Here is a 20,691-nt window from a genome sequence, read left to right on the forward strand (position 1 = left end):
ATGCCAGACTCGCAGAACAAGGAGAACTTTCCTTTTTTGGAAAATCTTATTTTTATTTTCAACACACTGTCTGAGAACATATCATTAAAATAGTTTTAGAACTAGCTGAAGTCGTCCTTCTCCAGAATCCTGTGTGATCCTCATTACACTGAAATGCATAGGAATTACTTATCAACTTGCTTCAGGCCACCGTGTTCACTACTGCCCTGGTGTCCAATATCTCTCCACGAAGATGACTTGACAGTCTGCATAACTACATGCAGAATAGAAAAGTAGATATTCAAGAAGATGCGGGACTTATGAGATTGATACTTGCATAAAACCTCTCTACCAACAAAAATAATTACCTCCAAATAGTGGGAAAAGCAACACGAGCAAGAAAAGCACCAATATATGCAAGCCTTTTTATCCTAATATGGATATGCACTGGCTTACCTGTGTTACATACATGACATATTTTAGGGCCACATGTATCAACTAAGCATTTTGCAATTACCAGGTAGCGATTTGTACCGAATCGCTATTTGGTAATCACAAAATGCTATGTATGTAAGGAATCGCCAAAGATTTTGGGATACCTTAATGTTACCTAATAGCGATTCTGTAAATAGCGAATCTCTATTTGGTAATATTACTCCATTCGTTCCTATGGGCTGAAGGGTAATCACAAATTAGGTAATGCAAAGCCAAGGGTGCCCGGGGGCCCGAGGCCCCCTAAAAAATTAATGTGCACATGTAAAGCACACACATGCCCTAGGGGCATGTGTGCGCTTCATGGCACTTTGAAAAATGCAGTTTTGTGCATTTTTCAAAGTTTGCACATGGTTACCATCGACATGAAGACAATGGTAATTGCATTTTCCTAAATGCACAGTTTGCATTTGGAAAATGCTTCATACATGTGCAAAGGGTTTTTGCGATTACATAAAATTGCGACTTCAAAGCCTTTCATACATCACAAAAGTCTATTTTGCATTCGCAAACAGCCAATTTCACCGAATTGCACCGTTTGCAAATGCAAAAAACTTTCATACATGTGGCCCTTACTTTGAACAGATGCAGAAAGCTTCCAAGACAATTTCATAAGGACTTTACCAAATTGTAACCCTGCAGTAATTGTTAACGAAATCTCCTAATAGCACTTTCTCTCCCTGGACCTTTCCATAACTGTTGCAAAGGAAGGCAGAATGGAAACTCCCATTTACAAAGCTTACAGAGTGGAACAAATACAGCATTAGCTGGCTTTCATCCAAATTTCACCAAGAAATGTGTGATTCATAATAAAGTTCTCAGTTATCTCTACTCAATGGGATAAAGAACCAACAACCACATCACTTGTAGCTGCTTTGTACAATAAAAAAATGCCATACTGAAAAAAGACTGGAACATTCAGTGAAAAACTGACATATCACATTTTAAAATAAAAGAGAGTAAAGACTTCTCTCTTCACCATGTACCACCCAGAGCTTCCTCAAGTCAACAGAGATGAAAAACAATATATTCAAATAAACGTATGATTTCAGATCAGTAAACATACGTTATCTCCTTCAGTTTAGAATGTGTCTGATGGGACAGTGCACGGCTGATGTAAAACAGTATTGCACTACAGGACGAATCACCATTTATATTTTTTTGAAAAAAATGTTATTGAGTTTTAGATAAATGATAACAGTGAGCTTAGTGTAACATCCACATACAACACCACAGTACTGTTCCAGACAAAACATAACAGCAGGTGAAATCATCTCCCCACTCAAGTCATCAAAGTCATATAAATTAAAATAAAAAAGCATGAACCCTTCACCTATGATCTTACAGTAGCCATACAGTATGGCATTCTATGCACCTTGGGTTCCCTCCGCCTCATAATGGCGGGCCCCTATGCGCTCTAGATGGATCCCTCTGTGTTCTGTCCAGTCACCCCATATCTTGAAATGTTTCTGCGGACATCCCTGTGACCGTTAGATCAGGAGCTCTAGCCCCATACAATGGTCCAAACCCTTTGCCCAAGCTTCCACCGCAGGCGCCCCCACGTCCTTCCACACCCTAGTGATGTCTATCTTGGTAACAACTAAGCCCAGCCACAGGAGCGCCCACTGGTGTCTTGTGCCCCCCAAGTCACTTGTGAGGTCCAGGGGGTCCAGCATGTTGCACAGTAGCATTGTATAGAGCTCCGACCACTTGAGCTTCCAGAGGTGCGTGAGCAGGATTTTGGCTTCCAATCGGGAGAACTCAACAGTAGTGTCTGGTGATTGTATCGTGGGGAGAGCAGCCGCTTCCCATGCAGGTAAGAGCGGATTGGGAAGAGGGCATGCTGGAACTGAAGATAATAGAAGAACTGGGTACGGTGCAAGTCAAACTTGTCCTGCAATTCCTGGAAAGATTTAAGCGTCCCACCCCTGAGCACGTCCCCTACCTTTGAGATGCCTATGGTATCCCAGTCTGAAAAGCCCAGCAAGGTGGCTGCTTGTGGCAATCTAGTACCCTGCCATAGTAGAGTCTCCAACGTACTGGTACCATCCCACATTCCTGAGGACCCACATTCCAAATCTCAAATACCACTCATGTAGCAGGTGGAGATTCACGGGGATTGAACCCCCTCATAGAGCACATGAGCGAAATATCGATCTCCCAGTATTTATCTCACCGCAGCATAAGCCTGATCACTAAAGCCTGTGAACCACCAGCCGTTCACTACCAAGAGATGTGCTGCCCAGTAGTATAGGAGCGTATCCGGCATAGCTATTCCGTCCTCAAAGGCTGGCTTACAACACTCTGGTGTTAAGATGCCCTGAGACTAGAATGAGGCTTCATCAGCATTAGATAATGGATAGTGACTGTATTATACCACCAGTGCCAGAGTTACTGAAGACTAGAGCTGATTGAGAACTAAAGGAGAGCCCTTAACGTCAGGATTTTGTGGCATCTCATACCACAAGAAAACTGCCAATTCAAAGAGACTTTCTGCAGACCGGGCTACCGGAAGCTCTTGACCTGCTAAAAGGTAATGTGGGGGTTGATGGGCGCAGATGCTGTATGGCGATATCTTCCAGCATGTGAACGAAGAAGAGGTGTCCTAAAATCATGCTATTCTTCAAAGTGGTGGAAATGAGGGACTCTATACTGGTGGCAACTGAACAAATGGCAAAACTGAGATGGTATGTGGTGTGAGCCACATCCTCTCAGACATGTACCAGGCTACGAAAGGAAGGAGGAGAGGTATGGAGATTTGGAGAAAGAATAGACCGAGGGTGCCCAGTTGAAATGATTTTTTTCTAGTCACACTAATTGTCACTGAAGGGACAAGAAAGACTTGTTGTAGAGTGAAAGAGATGCACAAGTACTTTTGATGGCCCTAAACAAGAAAAAGGGAGTCGTCTCCTAGTAAGAAGAATAGTAGGGGAGTTGGATCAGGATTCCACTTCAAAGTTGGTTATCTGAGAAGATTGAGTGAGTCTGAAATATGACTAGGAGTAATCAGAACAGATCACTGGTGTATGTGTGGGAAACATTTCTGAAACTGAAAAGTTCCTCTGGGGAAAATCCCACAGGCTGAATGTGACCCATGTAGGAAGGTGGATACCTGACTATGGTTGCCCCCAACTTTTTTCCTGGTGTTTTGCTGGTTTTTGACTTAGTTTGCCTGGGATCCTGCTATTCAGGACCCCAGGCTTCCTGCTCTCTCTGTTAAAATGGACTCCATGTACCTTAGGTACATATCCAATTGGATACTGGGTCACCTTATCAGTCCCTGTACAGCATGCCTTAGGCATCCAGGGCATAGGTGTACCCAGGGCCTACCAGGGGCTGAAGCATGTATTATGCCACCCCTGGCTGGCCACCCAAACAGACACACCTGGCTGCACGACAGCTGGGGCAAGGTGGTGTAAACACCCTTTGCTTTAGATATAGTATTCCTATATCTAACCCTAAAATGGACATATATATTCCTATCAGTCACTCCTATGGCAGGCCTTATCAATCCTGAAGGCAGAGTGCTTGGAATTATGTGAGATGGTGCTCTGGCATGAGCTGAGCCCATTTGCAGCTTGCGGAACCAAGTCCTGATAGCTGTTCCATGATAACGCTATACCATATACTCTTAAGTGCATTATAATCCTCGCGGTTAAATGCTAACTTTGGTATAGCATTATCAAAACATGTCGAGTAAGGTGTCATACGAATTGGAATACTAACCCCTCGCCAATTCTGGCGACGGGGTTAGCATTCCACCCTTCTAGAGGGACACAACATGTATGTAACTGTGAACCCCGGTTAAAGTCAGACACAGCCATAGCTCCACAAAATGGATGCTGCCACCGAGACACAAGTCTGCCCTCCTGCTGCTGGGAGTCCTTCCAGCAACGGAGGCCTGGACAAAGGGTTTCCTGTCAGGGGCGGTGCTAGCACCATCCCAGACAGGATTTTGTGTATCCCAGGTAGGCAGGTGTGACGGGGTGCTGGGTGAACCCCGTAATGATCTGGAGTGGTGGTCCGCCGCTCCCCTCTCACCTTGCACATTGTCCCCACAGCTACCCGAGACCGAGTGGAGCGAGAAGAAAGACGAATACTGGACCCCTCCTGAAATGGGACCCGGCTCCTTTAATTGGAACGAGCCGAGTACGTTAGCCACGCCCCTTCTCTACGGAGCAACGTCAAAAAGCGGAAGCACTGTTTCCTCGGCGGACGGCGTTTCCCTCGAGGAGGACTGTTTGCGGACCGGAAGGAGCAACGCGAGTGAGACCGGGAAGGAGGACGAGCTACAGACGTGCCCCGCTGTGGTCGACAAGCCAGGAGGCCAACGTTGCGGCGCTTCGCCCTGCCACGGTCCCGAGGGAGGAACGTGGCTTGACAAGGTACGGGGCCGGGTAGCAGTGTGGGTTGGACGTAGTAGCGTCCATACTGAATAGTTGCCGCCTCGGAGAGTACCTTGTATCCCCTGTGCCCTTACCCTCACGAGCACTACGAGCACTGCGCCACGTTAGAGGATTCACTTGCACTTGACTCCCTTCACCCCCCTCCCTTAAAAGCTGTATATATTGGACGTCCCAGTAACCTTAGTCTTCTTGCCTGTCTTTTTGCTTTTGGGTGCCGGTGGACCTGTCGTGCAACGCCTTTCTGCAACGGGGAGAAGAAACCAGTCCGAAGCCCCATTGGTCCTTTGGTGTAAACGGCGGATGTGTCCCAAACCCCACCTTTATTTGGCTGAACTCTTTGAAAGACTGATTTCCCATACCGGATTGCTACTTCTGTTATGCAGAAGAAGACTTATATCCCAATAAAACCTTCTTTAAAGTCCTTACTCAAAGCCCCTACGTTTGTCTTTACTCCTACCTCCGATAGAATAGAAGGGCTGGAACAACAAGAGGAACCCCCCCTGGGACAGCAGGGCTGAAAGGAAGGTGACTGCAAGTGGCACCCCGGTGCTCACTGTGCATATGCCGGCTCAAACCAGTTCCTGGGGCACACCAGCCCCTGAGCTGGGGAGAGACCGGACAAAGGAGAGGGGTGTAACCACCCCCCTCCTGGTCCCACCCATAGGGCAGGACTTAGTCGCGTGCCAGCCCCTTTTCTTAGGATAAAGGTAGGAGCAGGCCCCCTTCCCAAATTAGATAATCTTGTATCTTGAAACTACTTTCCACGAAAGGAACTCTTGACTCTTCTGAAGACTCTCCCTTGTGGCTAAGGAGTAGCCACCCTGCACCAGCAGGCACCGTCGAAGCTCTTGCGGTTTGCTGCACGTCCATCCTCCGGATCAAGACTGCCCAGCTCGACGAGACCCGGATTCCCTGCCATCTCTGACCTCTACCTACATCATCCAGCCCAGCTGAGATTCGTGGGTGTGACGAGACCCGTGGGACCGGCCATCTTCAAGACCTGCACGACGCTTCACCAGCACGACCCCCGAGAGACCCTCGAGTAAGTGCATTGGGGTTTGAGAAGCCCTAACCCTAAGCAGCTCCAGCACCGAAGTCCAGCCTCCCAGCATCCACGAGATCTGCGTGGGGCCCTTCTGCTTCTTTGCTGCTTGCCACGTTGTCCGGTCACTTGCCCGTTGGCTAGTGACCCTCTTGATGACGTACCACGACGTTTTCACCACTGGTCTAGGTCCCCTAGACTGGCCCTTGCTTCCTGTCCAACAAGAAGTACACTGGACCCTCCTGGTCCACTCCAGACGCCATCTTGACTCCACCGCGTGGGCTTGCCTTTGCCAAGGTTTGTTGCTCAAATCCTGAGTCCAGCATCGCCGACAGCCTCGTGGGACAGCTCGCACCGCCAGCCTGGATGCCGACAACGCCTCCTAGCCCGTGTGACTGCAGAGTCCAGCGTCGCCCACTCACCTGGTCGAGGTGACTTCATCCGGTGCCATCCTGGTGCCCACATAATCACTGGCTAGTGATTAAGAACTGAGTCCCCTCTGCTTTCAGGTCGTCTCCTTCACTGATCCAGCCTTGGATCACACCGAACATCTTCACTGGTCGCCTGCCAGCAACTTCTTCTTTCAGGCTCCATAGACTTCAACGAGGATTCCCGACGTCACTTGAACCCTATGCAGCCGCGGCCCCTGGGCTAGGTAACTTGAGTATTTCGGTACTCCAGCACAGGTTCACTATCCAAGTGTCCAGATCCTTTGTCGTTTTCAGTCTATCTAGTTGGATTCGTCCGGAAACAGTAACTTTAGAAACGCTAGCATCCATAGACTTCTTCCCGCATCCCGCGTGAGAGTACACACTCTGCACCCGATCTCCCTAGGACTCCTGCTCGTAATCTTAAGGTTCAGTAGGGTAGTCCTAGCGATCCTGAAGCCTCTGGATCTTGTTACTTACCTGCTAGTATTTCGCATTCCACTATATGGTTTTTCGTGCCCCTCGGGCATTTGTGTAAATTGTGCAACTTAAAGTATTTTCATAAGAGTTTTGTGTTGTGCTTAGCTCCCTGACTCATAAAGAGTTCAGGGTAGACTTGTTATAAATAAATATCCTTTATTTTCATAACAACTTGTGTGGTGTCCTTTCACTTGGTGTTCAAGGGGTATATGTGATGGTAAAACAGCTGGCTTAACACGCCCTCTAGAGTTTAGCCTGAAGACTGCTCGTGTCCATGCTACTAGGATAGCTGGTCTCTAAGGTTGACTTACAACCAATCGTCAATAAGGGTTGTTTGGTATGATACAAAGTGATCACTAGAATAGTGAGCACTATATATCAGGCCAACTTCTCACAACCCGCCTTAACGTACTATTCACCACATGACATTTGGGCTTTAGACATAGAGATGCCCCATCTCTTCATCATAAAGCAGGATAAGTGTTCACAACAAGAACCGAGTACTACGGGGGACACCTGATTCTTCTTTTTGTGTAAAGGCATAAAAGATCACCTTGTTGGTATGGACCCTAGCCTGCGGTTGGTGTGCACAGCCTTATTTGCTTGTGTATTATTTTAACAATTTTTTGATATGGCCGAGATATGTGCATGACATAATTTATAACATAATATGGCATTTAGCGCTTTGTGGTTATGGGAAGTTTTTGCAGTGCAAATGTTATCTGCGAATGGCAGTTGTTGCACTTCAGATGAAATGCCACAGTGAGAAGGTGCCACCAAATCTGTGACAACAACATTGGCCCCACATATCTCACCAACTGCATACACTTCCAGAAACCTACCAGTCACCTCCGTGCAGTCAGAGTCCTACTCCCATACCCTTCCACCCATAATCAGAACAACACCAAGTCGTCGTGCCTCCTCCTACCTCACTCCTAAAGCCTGGAATGACCATTCTCTGCAAAACAGGGCTGCCTCCTCAGTTCTTGAATTCTGCAAGAAACTGAAGCCCTGACTCATTACTCGTTTCTCAACCCTGGCTCTGCCTATTCAGCTCGTGCTTCAGCACCAGGATACCGTACTGGGTGAGTTGTGCGCTATACAAATGCAAAGGGTGAGGCTGATCATATCCTATGCTATCCAAAGAGCTGGTATCTGTGCTAGTCCGCGCCATTTTAGTTGAAAATTCACATAGAGCAGTATGTTCCTTCAGTGGAGCACCAGTTGTGATACTGTTGACAAATCCCATTAAAGAGGAGGTGGCCTCATTATGAGTTTTTTTTTACCAACATATTAAATAAATGATTCAAACAGTATTAATGTTTACACTAAATCAGTGACCTCCTGTGCTACTGTAGAGAGAGATACCCTATGTTTTCTTTGGATGCCAGTGGAAATGTCCTGTAAGAAGCCAGTTTAGCAAATGCTGACAATGAGGGGAAATGTGACTTGTGTTTAGGCTGTTGTCATACACATAACACAAGAGATCTCGGGACCTGTAGAAGATTGAAGAATATTAGAGGAGAAAGAAAATAGCAGGCATGGAAGAAAACCCAGCAGTATTTCAAATCTCCAATGAAAAATGATGGAACCCCTGAGGTGAAGAAAATAAATACTCAGGAGGAACAGTAAAGTACTGAGAGGGTTGAGACTCAAGCCTCAATTATTCTCCACCTAAAGTAGGACTGAGAGGTTGAAGTAGAGAAGGTAACTGGTGATATTCACCTTCCATTTTCATTTTCTCCTCCTGCTTGTCTCTTTTTTCCTTTGCTGGTTGTGGTGCTCAGAGAAAGGAATGTATGAGGCAATGTTGTGTCATTCCTTCATCTCTCTTTGTGTGGTGTGGTTTTGGGGCACCAGCAAGAGGTTTGGATGTTTGGGAGTTTTCAATGCACTTGCCCCCATTGCAAGAAGCAGATGGAAGAAGCCAGGCTCAACCTTCAGTCGAAGAGCCTTGACACCTAATCCACCCCCAGCCAGATGTAAGCCTTTTTTTATTATTACAATGCAGGAGCTCTCCTCTGAGGTAAACTTATCAGGCTGCATTGGGTTGCCGCTACACCGGACTCCAAGACGGTCATACTTAGAAGGACAGAAACGCACAGGATAACAATTCCCCAAACTCACAGGATAAAAATTCCCCAAACAAGACACAAGTCTTTGTGAATCAGCTGCTGAGAAGAAACTGCTTCATCAAAGACATTGCTTAAAGCTGGTCTTCGGCGATGTTTGTGGAAGAGGAAGACAGTTTTTCGATTTTCTTAAACCAATAAGAAATGAAGGAAATCAAAAGAAAAATGCCCCTTCCAGGGATAGGAGTCAGAAAAATGAGGACCAAAGCCCCAAAAAGATGCCACACCAGGAGAAGCCCCGCACCTGTGTCTAGCTGGCAGCAGCGAAAAACCAGGAACAAAGCTGGGATGCTTGAGCTAAACTTACAGCTGTGACGTTTTCCACATTCCACCACAATTCTGTGGTGAACTGCACCGGCACTGCTATGGTTACAGTCACCCGAGGCAGCAGAGATTTCGGCTCCATCGTGAACACCTGAGAGAGGACATTAAAAAACACAGAGGCAGATGTGTTATATGTATATCTGTTGGAAAAAAATAAAAATATATTTAAAAAAAACAAAAAAATACAGAGGCATTAGACGCAGAGCACTTTTTGGAAATAATAGAAAGTGAGGATATTCAGAGTGAGACCAGGAGGAAAGGATCTAAGGAAAGATAGAATCAGGTAAGGCACTAATAAAAACAATAAAAGCAGAGACACCGGGAAAAAGTGCTAGGAAGAGGTGGATGATGGGAAGGAGCTCGGAGAATAAAAAAATAAACATATAAATAATTTTCTGTTTCTTATTTTGTCACACTAAATTGGAAGTTCGCCATTCAAAGAGCACCTTGGCTTTCACTTTCTCTCCGATGACTTTTGTTTTATTAAATATATATATATATATATATACATTCACTAATAAAACAATAAAAAACTGAATTATCTGTGACATAAGTCATGGTCGACTGCCAATATACAAAAGACCTAGCTGGAGAACAACATGATGTGTGCGAATGATGGTGCGTATTGGATCCATTCTTTACCATAGCTATGAATTTCAGTGGTTACGTGTTTCAGACTTAACCATACCACAGATTTTTAACTTGGGGACAGATGTACGACCCATTTTTGCATGCGCAAATGAGTTTGCGACCCGTTTACGCATGTAAAACGTACAGGACCTATGTACAAAGCCTATTTAGCGAGTCTCCATTTATTTGCAACTCGCTAAATAGGTTTTTGCCACTCGCTATTAGGAAGAGGCGTTCCCTTCCTAATAGTGAGCCCAAATGCCATGTATGACTGTTTTGCGACGGCAAAACAGTCACAGTTTACCACCCTTCACTCGCAAACAGGAAGGGTTCCCCAGGGGACCCCTTCCCCTTTGCAACTGGCTCTAAAAATCCCAGGGACAGCTACCTGCCCTTAAAAAATAAAACAAAAACGTTTCATTTTTCTATTTTTTCAATGCTTCCTGTTTTCCTTTAAGGAAAATGGACTGCTTTATTCAAAAGCAGTCCCAGACATGGGGTCTGCTGAGCCCAGCAGGCCACCATCCCACCAGCCATTCCTAATGGGGTCGCAAATTGCGAGTGCCTCATTAATATTCATGAAGCTCGCATTTTGCGACCCCATTGGGAATCGCAATCTGTGTCTCTGACACTTGTGTACATTGTAAATTGCAACACGCAATTTGCGACTCGCAATCGAGCGCAAATTGCAAATAGCAATTTACACTGGTCATACATCTGGCCCTGAGTGTTTTAATGATTTACTTTACTTTCAGCCCCACCATGGGCAGCATTTGGCCGTGTGCAGCGGGCCTTCAGCCAGTCCTGCACCCACCCTACTGTGGCCTCTCAACCTATGCTGCACATGGTCTTCAGCTGTGCGCTGATGAGGTTTGCTGTAGGGTCAAGCCCTGTGTCCTACCTGCCATAGCCTCCCAGTCCCCACTGTGTATTTCATGCAACCATTCTGCATTGTGTAAAGCGTTCGGCTGTGTGCAGTGGAGGTTGGTTGCAGGGATTGCCTGGCCTTACACCAGGCTTAAATTACTAGCTGTCAAATTTCAAAGAGATTAATTGAACAGTGTCACAGTTATCAGTAAGTTAAACTCTAATTGCCCTCCCATTTATCTTTGCCCACCCCAGAAGATCTGGTTAAATCTTGACATAAACCACCGTAAGCTAACCACCCTAAACATCTGCCCAAGTTTGTGCGGACTCATCAAACAGTGACATAAATATTAGCAGATGAACACTTCTTCCCTCACCCGTTGAAATCTTTCCCCACTTGATGGGCCCATCAGCCACCCCCAATTCGATCAATGCTAAAACCTAAAATACCTGCACTGGGTGTAAATTGCTAACTGCCTGCCACATCTGAAGCAGAGTCACAAACAGGGCTAAAGTTCTAAGCAGCTGAAAATGTTATTGCCACCCCTATAAATTGCCTCCCCTTTGATGAACTGGCATAGAACTTCACATACCAATCAAAAACCACATCTTCCAAGCTTCAGGCAAATTCGATGCAGATTCATCACACAGTGCCAATGTTACGTGCAAATGAAAATTTTTTTGCCCTCCATTTTAAGTTGCCCATATTTGGTGGATCCACACAAAAAAATACTAGAACAAGACTAAACATGCTTAGTTCATGCCAACGTCCGTGCAGATCCGTCAACCGGTGCCATAGTCATTTTCAACCCAAAAAGATTTTTGATCCCTCCAATTTAACATTACCTCATTGGACCTTCACAAAACCTAGTATACCTGCACTGGTTATCACTTGCTAACTAAGTGCCACACGTTCTAAAGAATTATCACACAGTGCCACAGGTATAACCAAATTAACATTTTATTTACCTCCCATTTAACTATGCCCCCCCTTTATGGATTAGCACAAAGTTTGACTACCAATGGAAAGCTATTTCTTCTTAGTTCTTAGTTTCTCCCAAATTTCTGAAGATTCATTACACAGAGCCAAGCCTATGAGCAAATGAACACTTTTTCCTTCCCTCCCTTTTTAATTGGACTCGCCTCTTATGGATATGCCCAAATTTGAGACTACCAATAGTAATCTGAACATACTAGTTGTCTGTCAAATTTCAGGCATATTCGTCAAATGGTGCCAAGGCTATAAGGAAATTAACAAATACATTTTCAACTGACAATGTATATAACATTGCTAGCCTTCTGAAATCCATATGGCACATTTTTCAAACGCTTATATGTCCTAAACTACTGGACGAATTTACATAAAATCAATAAAAGCACGCTATCTGAAAAAAGTTTTACATTAATGTCAACTGTGGTGTCAAGCCGTTCAGCACTCTTTCCTTTATCTTTCTGAAAAAGTTCTATAGGAGTTAAAAATGGGAAAAGATACATTTTTTCACCCCCTTCCCTTATTTTTCCCCATAGATAGATTTTCACGAAACGGAGCATGCCAAAACTTAGCTAAGTAAATTATGTAAACCTGTCCACAGGGTCAAAAGTTATAGGCAAATCAAAAATGCTTTATCAACGGAAACACCATCTCAAACATAACTAAACATATATAAGTTTCACTATGTCAAGTTGCCTTGAGAGGGTCGGGGGATTAAAGGGGGGGGGGGAGGGATTAATTTTCCATTTTAGCTCGCAGAGGAATTTTAGATCTCTACTACTACAAAAACTACCGAATGGAATTCAACTAAACGTGGCACAACAATATAACTTATCTGAAACCAGACCATTTGTGTGGGTTAGTGTAAATATATTCAGTAGTTTGTGAGATATATGCCTAACAAAAAGGTTTCAAGTAGACTTAAAAGTGTTTCAATCATAGATATGTATTGGTTATTAATTGGCAGATATTCCACGGGTCTGAGAAAACTAAAACATCCCAATTTGAAAGATAAATTAGATTGCACAATATAACATTGTTTTCTTGACCTATTGAGGGACTTGTGGCTCCCTGGAGTGGCCACAAATCTAGATGATCTGATGGACTGATTGCAACTGAAAATATTTCTTTTGGGCAAATGGTTCACCTCCTTAGCCTGGGATGATGCTGAGGTGTATCCCAGAAGGGCATATATTAAAGAAATAAAAATCCTCCTGTTTTTGCCACTGGATTTGCGAATACATTTGCTGATTAATGACGCTTGCAATCTGGCATTTTGGGTTGGATTTTAACTTTTTAACATAAGGAAAATGCCAGTACAGCTTTGCATAGTTGAAAGTTGTGCACACTGATCACTGTGTACTCAGGGCTGCCTCCAGAGCAAAGTTGCTGTGGGAACAACTGCAGAGCTTAAATGTAAACCCAGAGGTTTTTGTACAAATCCAAAGGTTTATTGAAGCAGCTCCAGTGCATGGCAGAAGGCCAAAAGCAGTGATTATCTGCTCTTGTCAAGGTATGATGTTGTAAAGTGAACCCATCTAGGCTTGTCACCCACAGTCATTTTTGAGACTCACCTGCTGCTAAACTTGCACTGGGACACTGCTATCCAGTGCCCAGTGTATGTCCTCTGACGCCCCAAAACTGGCTTAAAACCTGATTGCCACATTTAACTTTCCTACAAGGCCGAAGGAAAGTTAAATGCCTCTTGTGGACTACAGCACTTACTGTGACTGAGTCAGGAAATGCCTATTTTTATGTGATCACCCACCAAATATTTGGACTAATGCTGCTGGTTTTTTGACTCTGAAATGCACTGGTCCCTGCTGACAGGGGCCAAGGGCATGTGCTCATACCCATCAAATGTATGGGCAATTGACTAACACACCATGCTTTAAATGGGAAATTACTGTCTGGTACTGAGTACCTGAACTTCTCAGCACTGCTACAATATATTTAATGGTAGAGTACCAGCACTTTTCAGAAGCAAACATGAACTATGGATGGTGAGTACCAGCATATCTAAATTTCCATTTAACACCTGATTGGTATATTTTAACACCTGATTGGTTTATTTAACTTACCTATAAGTACCTCATATATGGTGCAAAGTGCACCCAGGACTCTTAAGTTAAATGTCATTAGTGGCCTGTAACACTTTTTGCTCCACCACTGCAGCGGTAAAGTGATAACATATCACTAGGTCTGCCACTGGAGCCTAGTCAGGCTGCTATTAAACTGCCAATCCAACATGCCAAAATAAACCCTTTTGCAAGTCCAAAGCTTTCCTTTTTAGGTCTCGCCTGAGCCAGAGCACATGTGCTGCTCTGCGAGATATTTAGTAAGTCCTTTAAACTTTGGAACACACGCTTGTGCGTGTGCTTTTGCTTTCTTCACCCACTATTTGCCTTTGCATGCGTCTTTCTAAGAAAGACAGCACGCAATTGGCCAGAGGCGGGTGCATATCCCGCCTTCTCTCTGCCCTGACCTAGGGTCCGTAGGAGCGAGCGCGGCTTTCCGCCCTTGTCATGGCTCATTAAGCACGCGTCCACCGCCACGTCCACCACCACCACCACTACGTCCACCACCACCGCGTCCATCACCACCATGTCCACCCCCACCACTATGTCTACCACTACCACATCTACCACCACGTCTACCAACACCACCATATCCACCACCAAGTCCACCACCACCACCACATCCACCACTACCAGGTCCACCACCACCATATCCACCACCACCACGTCCACCACCACCAAGCCCACCACCACCACGTCCTCCACCACCATGTCTACCACCACCACGTCCACCACCACCACATCAACCACCATCACCGAGTACACCACCATCATCGAGTCCACCACCACCACCACTTCCACCATGTCCACCACCACATCCACCACCAGCACATCCACCACTATGTCCACCACCACATCCACCACCACATCCGCCACCACCACGTCCACCACCACCATCTCAACCACCACATCCACCACCACCACATGCTCCACCACCACCATGTCCACCACCACCACCACCACCTCCTCTACCACCACCACCACATGCACCACCACCACCACGTCCACCACCACCACGTCCACCACCACCACCACCATGTCCACCACCACCATGTCCAGCACCACATTTACCACCTACACGTCCACCACCACCACCATGTCCACCACCACCACCACCAGGTCCACCACCACATTTACCACCACCACGCCCACCACCACCACCACGTCCACCACCAGCACGTCCACCACCACCATATCCACCACCATGTCCACCACCACCACGTCCACCACCACGTCCACCACTACCACATCCACCACCACCACGTTCACCACCACCATGTCCACCACCACCACCATGTCCACCACCACGTCCACCACCATCACGTCCACCATGTCCACCATCACCATGTCCACCACGACATCCACCACCACCACCACCACCACCACCTGTGACGGGTAAAGTGTCACCGGAGGGCAGGGGGAATAGGAGTGTCAACCCTGGCTGTGCATGGGGCATTTAAGGATGCATTGGGTGCAAGACAGGAATAGGGGCTAGAAGTATTACACCAGACCCAAGACCCAAGGCGCAATGTCACAGGGGTCCTGTAAAAGCACTCGCAGCATCTCTACCTCACAGTGGCATACCTGCACGAGCCGCTCACTCAAAACAAGCATTGGCATATCAAATAGGTCTCGCCTTTGGGACCTTATAAGTGTTTAGCCATGCAACACTTGATGTTGTTGGACCAATGATATTGTGCTGGATAACTAAACACTTATAAGGTCCCAAAGGCGAGCCCTACTGGCTATGCCAATGCTTGGGAATATTTATAACTCACTCTTATGGCAGGCCTTAGAAACCCATAAGGAAGGGTGCACAATAATAGAAAGAAGTACATGTTTCTTTTATGCTTTACATGTCCTGACAGTGAAAACTCACTACTGTCGTTTTCACTGTAGCACGGCTGGTAGTCCTTTCGGCTAACATGAAGTTACATTGTTAAGTGCTAACTTCCATTTGGGACCACCAAATGCAGCATTTCAAGGTATCAAATTACTTGTTGCATTTAACTCAAGCCAGTTCTGAAATCGGATTTATTGAAACTTGCATTATAAATGTGACTTTAGAAAGTCACCACTTTCTTGCCCCTAAGCTCTAGTAGACGTTTCTGACTAACTACAGCAGTTGTCACCTCAGACAGCCTGCTGCTCTCCTGCCAGGAGGTGTGAATTACTCCCAGGAAACAGGAACAAAAGGCCTTTTTGTGGGAGGAGGTGTGACCTCCTCCTGACAGGTGGAAAGAAATGCGTTTGTCCCCATTTAGGGAGGACCTGGCCAGACAGTTTTGGATGGACTCTTCCTATTTAAGCAGCGCCAAGATTGATTTGCATATGTCTGGGTCTAAACTGAGGTGGCATTAGGTGTAAAATAATGATGGACTGGGAAGCGGCCTGAGTAATTATCAATGGCTGAGATTAATTCAAGCATTCATCAATCACTTTTTTGTATATTTTAGTGCGACGCTCTAAGTGGGACGGATATACCCAAATGTGGGCATGTGCACACTGTGCCAATGGAACCAACTGTATCAGACTGATGAGCCCTGATAAGGGTGAAACCAGTCTTGGATTGTTTGCGTTTCAGTTCAGGATGGACCAGTCCTGGCAGTTCAGGCTGGACTGATCCCACTGAAGCAGGCTCAAGAAGAATTTGCATATGGCTGGGTCCAAACTGAGATGGCATGGTGTGCAAACTAATGATGGACTGGGATGTGTTACCAATTAATTATCAATGGCTGACATTAAATCAAACATTCACATTCATTATTTTTTTTATACTTCAGTCCAACCCTGCCCACTTCACACCAGAAATCTGCTTCATTTCATTTTAACTCTCTGGTTTGGACTAAGAGTGGAAGCAGCAAATGTTGTATAGACTCGAGAAGCAGAGAATGTTGGGACAGTGGTGGCAGAAGCAGGAACATTCAGGAGCAGCAACAGTAGCAGCTGAGGATAGAGGAACATAATCGAAGAAGAGGTCATTAGGACAGAGAATAGAAGCAGAGAATGGTGCAACAGGGCAGAGATCGATCTAGAGACAGCAGAAGCAGAGGATGGTGGAGAGGAGAAAATAGAAGCGTAGGGCATTGGATGCACAAAGTAAACACATAGGATGATGGGAAATAAACAATAAAACCAGAGGATGCTGGGGCACAGAAGCAGAAGTAGTGGACCAGTGACAACCCTACAAGCAAAGGATCCGGGGAAAGAGACAATAGAAGCAAAGGATACTCTGGCAGTAACAGCAAAAACAAAAGAGGAAGCTGGAGCAGCGGAGTATATGTAAAGAATGTTGGAACAAGGAAAGAAGCAGGGGGTGCTGGGACATAGGATGTTCAAGCACTGATTAACATGACTGAACATACATGCATTTTTTTGTGTACTCATTACATTTAATTTGTACACCATATACAAAAGAAAGAATGTACTTTTTCTTTTGTGTTGGGTTCAAATAATGTGTGAAAGTTTTTTGGTTACATCAATGCCAAGAATTTTTCTATGACTCTGGGCTATTGGGTGCCTTATAATGTTGTAAGATACCAACACTTAGCAACATTATTTCCATCTCCTAGTTTTCACCTAGTAGAATTGGTAATTTTTGTTTGTGACTTAGGGCCTGATTACAATGCCGGTTGGACCGACCGTCCGACTTCTGTTTTCGCTGGCCCTTTTCGACCGCCGAGGCCAGGAAGTATCCGACCACCTTTGAAAGGACTGCGGAAGTCGGTCCGACCAGCATCGTGATCAGGCCGTTTGTTTTTTCAAGTTAAATTTTTCTTTGCAAAATCTCCTCGTTGCTTTATGTTATTGCAAAGAAAAAGCAAGTCTCTGCGTGGACAGACGAAAGAAGCAGGGGATGTGAGGGCATAAAAAGAAGAAAGTGGATGTTGGGACAGAACAAAACAGAAGCAGAAGATGCTGGGAGAGCAGAAAACTATACTGGGAACAGTTGAGTAGAAACAGAGGATACTAGAACGGGGTCAAAAGAAACAGAGGCTGTTTGGACAGGGAGAGCAGAAACAGGATTCAGGTACAGCAGAAACAGAGGATACTAGGCAGAGACAGCAGACACATATATAAACTGCGGCAGAGCTGTGTTAGAATTTGTGAAGGGCAGCCGGCCTGGGGAGCTCCTCACCTTGTAGGAATGCTTCACAGATTTAGTTTCTTCTTTCCCAACGGTGAAGTTCACATACTTGGTGGAGCCTTCTAACCTGCAATTGAAGAACATAAAAGATTTTAATTCTCCAGGTTCACACGGAAGGGTCTGCGCCCTCCTGGGTGGGCTCACCTCTAGGGATAAACATGGTTGTCTGTGCCCAGAGGCTGTGTGTGCCCGCGAGAATCACACTAGAGGCTTGTGCATAGTTATTGTGTTGGGGGCATGCCAAGACCTCTCATGGTGGTGGGATGGGGCAGACTGACACAACCCAGGCCACAGCCTACTCAATGGCCCCCACTGGACCTGAACGAAAACCTATACCCCACCATACACTGACCGTACACACCTGACAGAGAATTAGGGCTAAACAAAAAGCTTGAGGTTAAATGCCAGCAACTAACTGTATATATCAGAACTTGTTCATGGGAGTCAAAGGCTATATCACACCAATTAAATGCTAATATTAGTTATAAAAATAGAACCAGCATGAGTACAACTCTATAAAAGCCATAGGATGGGACTCATTATAATAGATAGCCGGGTAGAATCACCCCTAACTATATGAATGCTAATGCCCCACCCCTAACGTTTTGATTATCTAGATATGCCTGGCAGTCATTGCTCCTCCCTTGTTCGCCCGGAGATCTGAGGCCCAGTGTGGCACCTGTCATGCTCGAGTTAGTTGCTGGTGCTACCAGGTGCCCTTTTATGGAAAGTGCCCCGGGGACGCAACGGACATGTGCGCCCGCTTTGTGTGCCCCCGTGGTACTTTGGTTTTACAGAAAGGGCAGCAGATGCTTGTGTAGCCTTTTCTGCAATACAAATAGCACTGGTGAACCAGAGGGTGTTCCCTCATTTACATGGGGGCATGGTCCCAAGCAAATGAGGGAATCCCATAGCCTCTGCACCCGCACCGTATCATAGACGCGGGCACAGAGGCAAAAAGGCTATCAGGAGACGGTGTGCCACCTAAAAGGTGGCAAACTGTCAGTGCACCCCCTGATGGCAGCCCTCTGGAGGGGGAAAGGGAGTCCTATGGACCACGCCCCCCTTGAGACATCACCTTGTAGGCGGGTGCAGTCACTCACTGCAGAATGGAATGCAGCAACTTCATTTTACCAGTTATGATGTGTGTCTAGAATTGTGATGAGCTTTCCATGTGCCAAAGGCAGCAGTTGATGGAAACTGTAGACCACTGTCACCTCAGCATAGAACCTGCTGTGCATAATTCAAACCTTTTACAGTAGAAGATTCATTGCTGAAACTGCCCCTGAAGCCAGACTGGTGAGGAGAGGCTATAGGGCCTTCCCTTCCAAGGAATGAAATTAGTTAATTAGCGACAATCATTTGAGTGGCTTTTCCAAGGTAAGGGAAGTTGAAAATTGGATGAACACTGGCACGGTTCAGTGGGTTCAGGTTGGGTCGCATGAGTTGCCAAGAAATTTGATAATATTTATTGAAGAAGGGAAGCTTCCTGGCTGATAAAAGCATTGATTAATTCAGACCAGGAATTCTGGAAGAGGGTGGGATTGCCCTTAATGATCTTGGAGTGGATGTGGTATAAGAAATAACTGGTTGGTTTGTGTCTTTCGCAGGGGGACATGTTGGAAAAGTTCTCCCATGCTTCTGAGAATTAAGGCACTAAGGAAGGTGGTTTAGAGTTCAAATCATACTTCTCTCTATTTTATGTGGCTTTGTTGGTGAAATGATGTAGGAATTTAACCCATATATATCTGAAGGGAGTTTTGAGCTGCTCGGATCTTGTGGAAGACATCTTCGTGATGAATGAGAATAGTGCTCTGAAGGTGTCTGAACCAGCAGTTATTTGTCCTTGGAAATGTGAGAACTTTGCCTTTTGTTCCATCTACTTTTATTCTTTTCTAAGTTGCTCTATTTGGATAGCACTTGATTTACATTCAGATTTATCTACTCTTCTTCTGTCTTTAATTGTTTTATGGCACTTTATTACTGCTTGGAGAATCATGGTGAGGTTGGCTTGTGTCGTATTTGTTTCTGTCCTTACTCTTGCTTCCTCTCCACATGCCTCAATCAGTGCAGATAAAGTATTAGGAACTGATCCCAGCAATTCAGTGTGTGCCAATTGTGCACTGGTGTTGTCATGTCTGGAAGCGAAGATACAGTTAAAGCTGCATTGTGACACGTCACTGGGCAGCGTTGGGGTGATATTGCTGGGAAAGGTTTTCTTGACCAGTCTGAAGCCTGGAAAGATAGATCCCAAGGTGAGGAACGCAAGGGAAAATTATATATGTAGCAGAAATACCTTTACTGAAGTTAAGAAACATGTTCTTCTGGTACCAGACCTTCAAGATTGTATTTTTCCAACTTGGTGGGTGAACTTCCTGTCAACATAACTTAAGCCTCCCCAATCCTGTACACTTGCACCTCTTGCTAATTTAATGGCCTTGTGAGATGGCCAATATCAACATGAAGCACATATTAAGGGGTCTACATTGTTAGACACCCTCCTCCACTTCCTGTCTAACCAGTGAACATGACAGAGGAGCAGACTCTCAAAGTGGTTCATAGCAGGAGATGCAGTGTCTTTGAATGGGTGCATGGCAGGGTGTGCAGTGAACTGGTACAGGCCTAGAGGCACAGTTTATCTGAGTGGTAAAGGGCATGATGAACAGTGCCAATGATAGGTTAAAAGACTCTGTTG

The 20,691-nt window shown here is 45.6% G+C and overlaps 1 protein-coding gene across 1 annotated transcript in view; it reads right to left on the reverse strand.

Annotated features, from left to right (window-relative positions):
• Positions 1–20,691, reverse strand: part of ITGAL (integrin subunit alpha L) — a 453,229-nt gene that overhangs the window by 12,793 nt on the left and 419,745 nt on the right. The window contains exons 24-25 of the mRNA XM_078652856.1: positions 17,988–18,063; positions 9,267–9,374 (exon numbers count right to left, since the gene is read on the reverse strand). Of these exons, the coding sequence (XP_078508982.1) occupies positions 9,267–9,374; positions 17,988–18,063 (184 nt within the window). The remainder of the gene's footprint in view (positions 1–9,266; positions 9,375–17,987; positions 18,064–20,691) is intronic.

The sequence above is a fragment of the Lissotriton helveticus genome, chromosome 7, assembly GCF_964261635.1.
Source record: "Lissotriton helveticus chromosome 7, aLisHel1.1, whole genome shotgun sequence".
Lineage (NCBI taxonomy): Eukaryota > Metazoa > Chordata > Amphibia > Caudata > Salamandridae > Lissotriton > Lissotriton helveticus.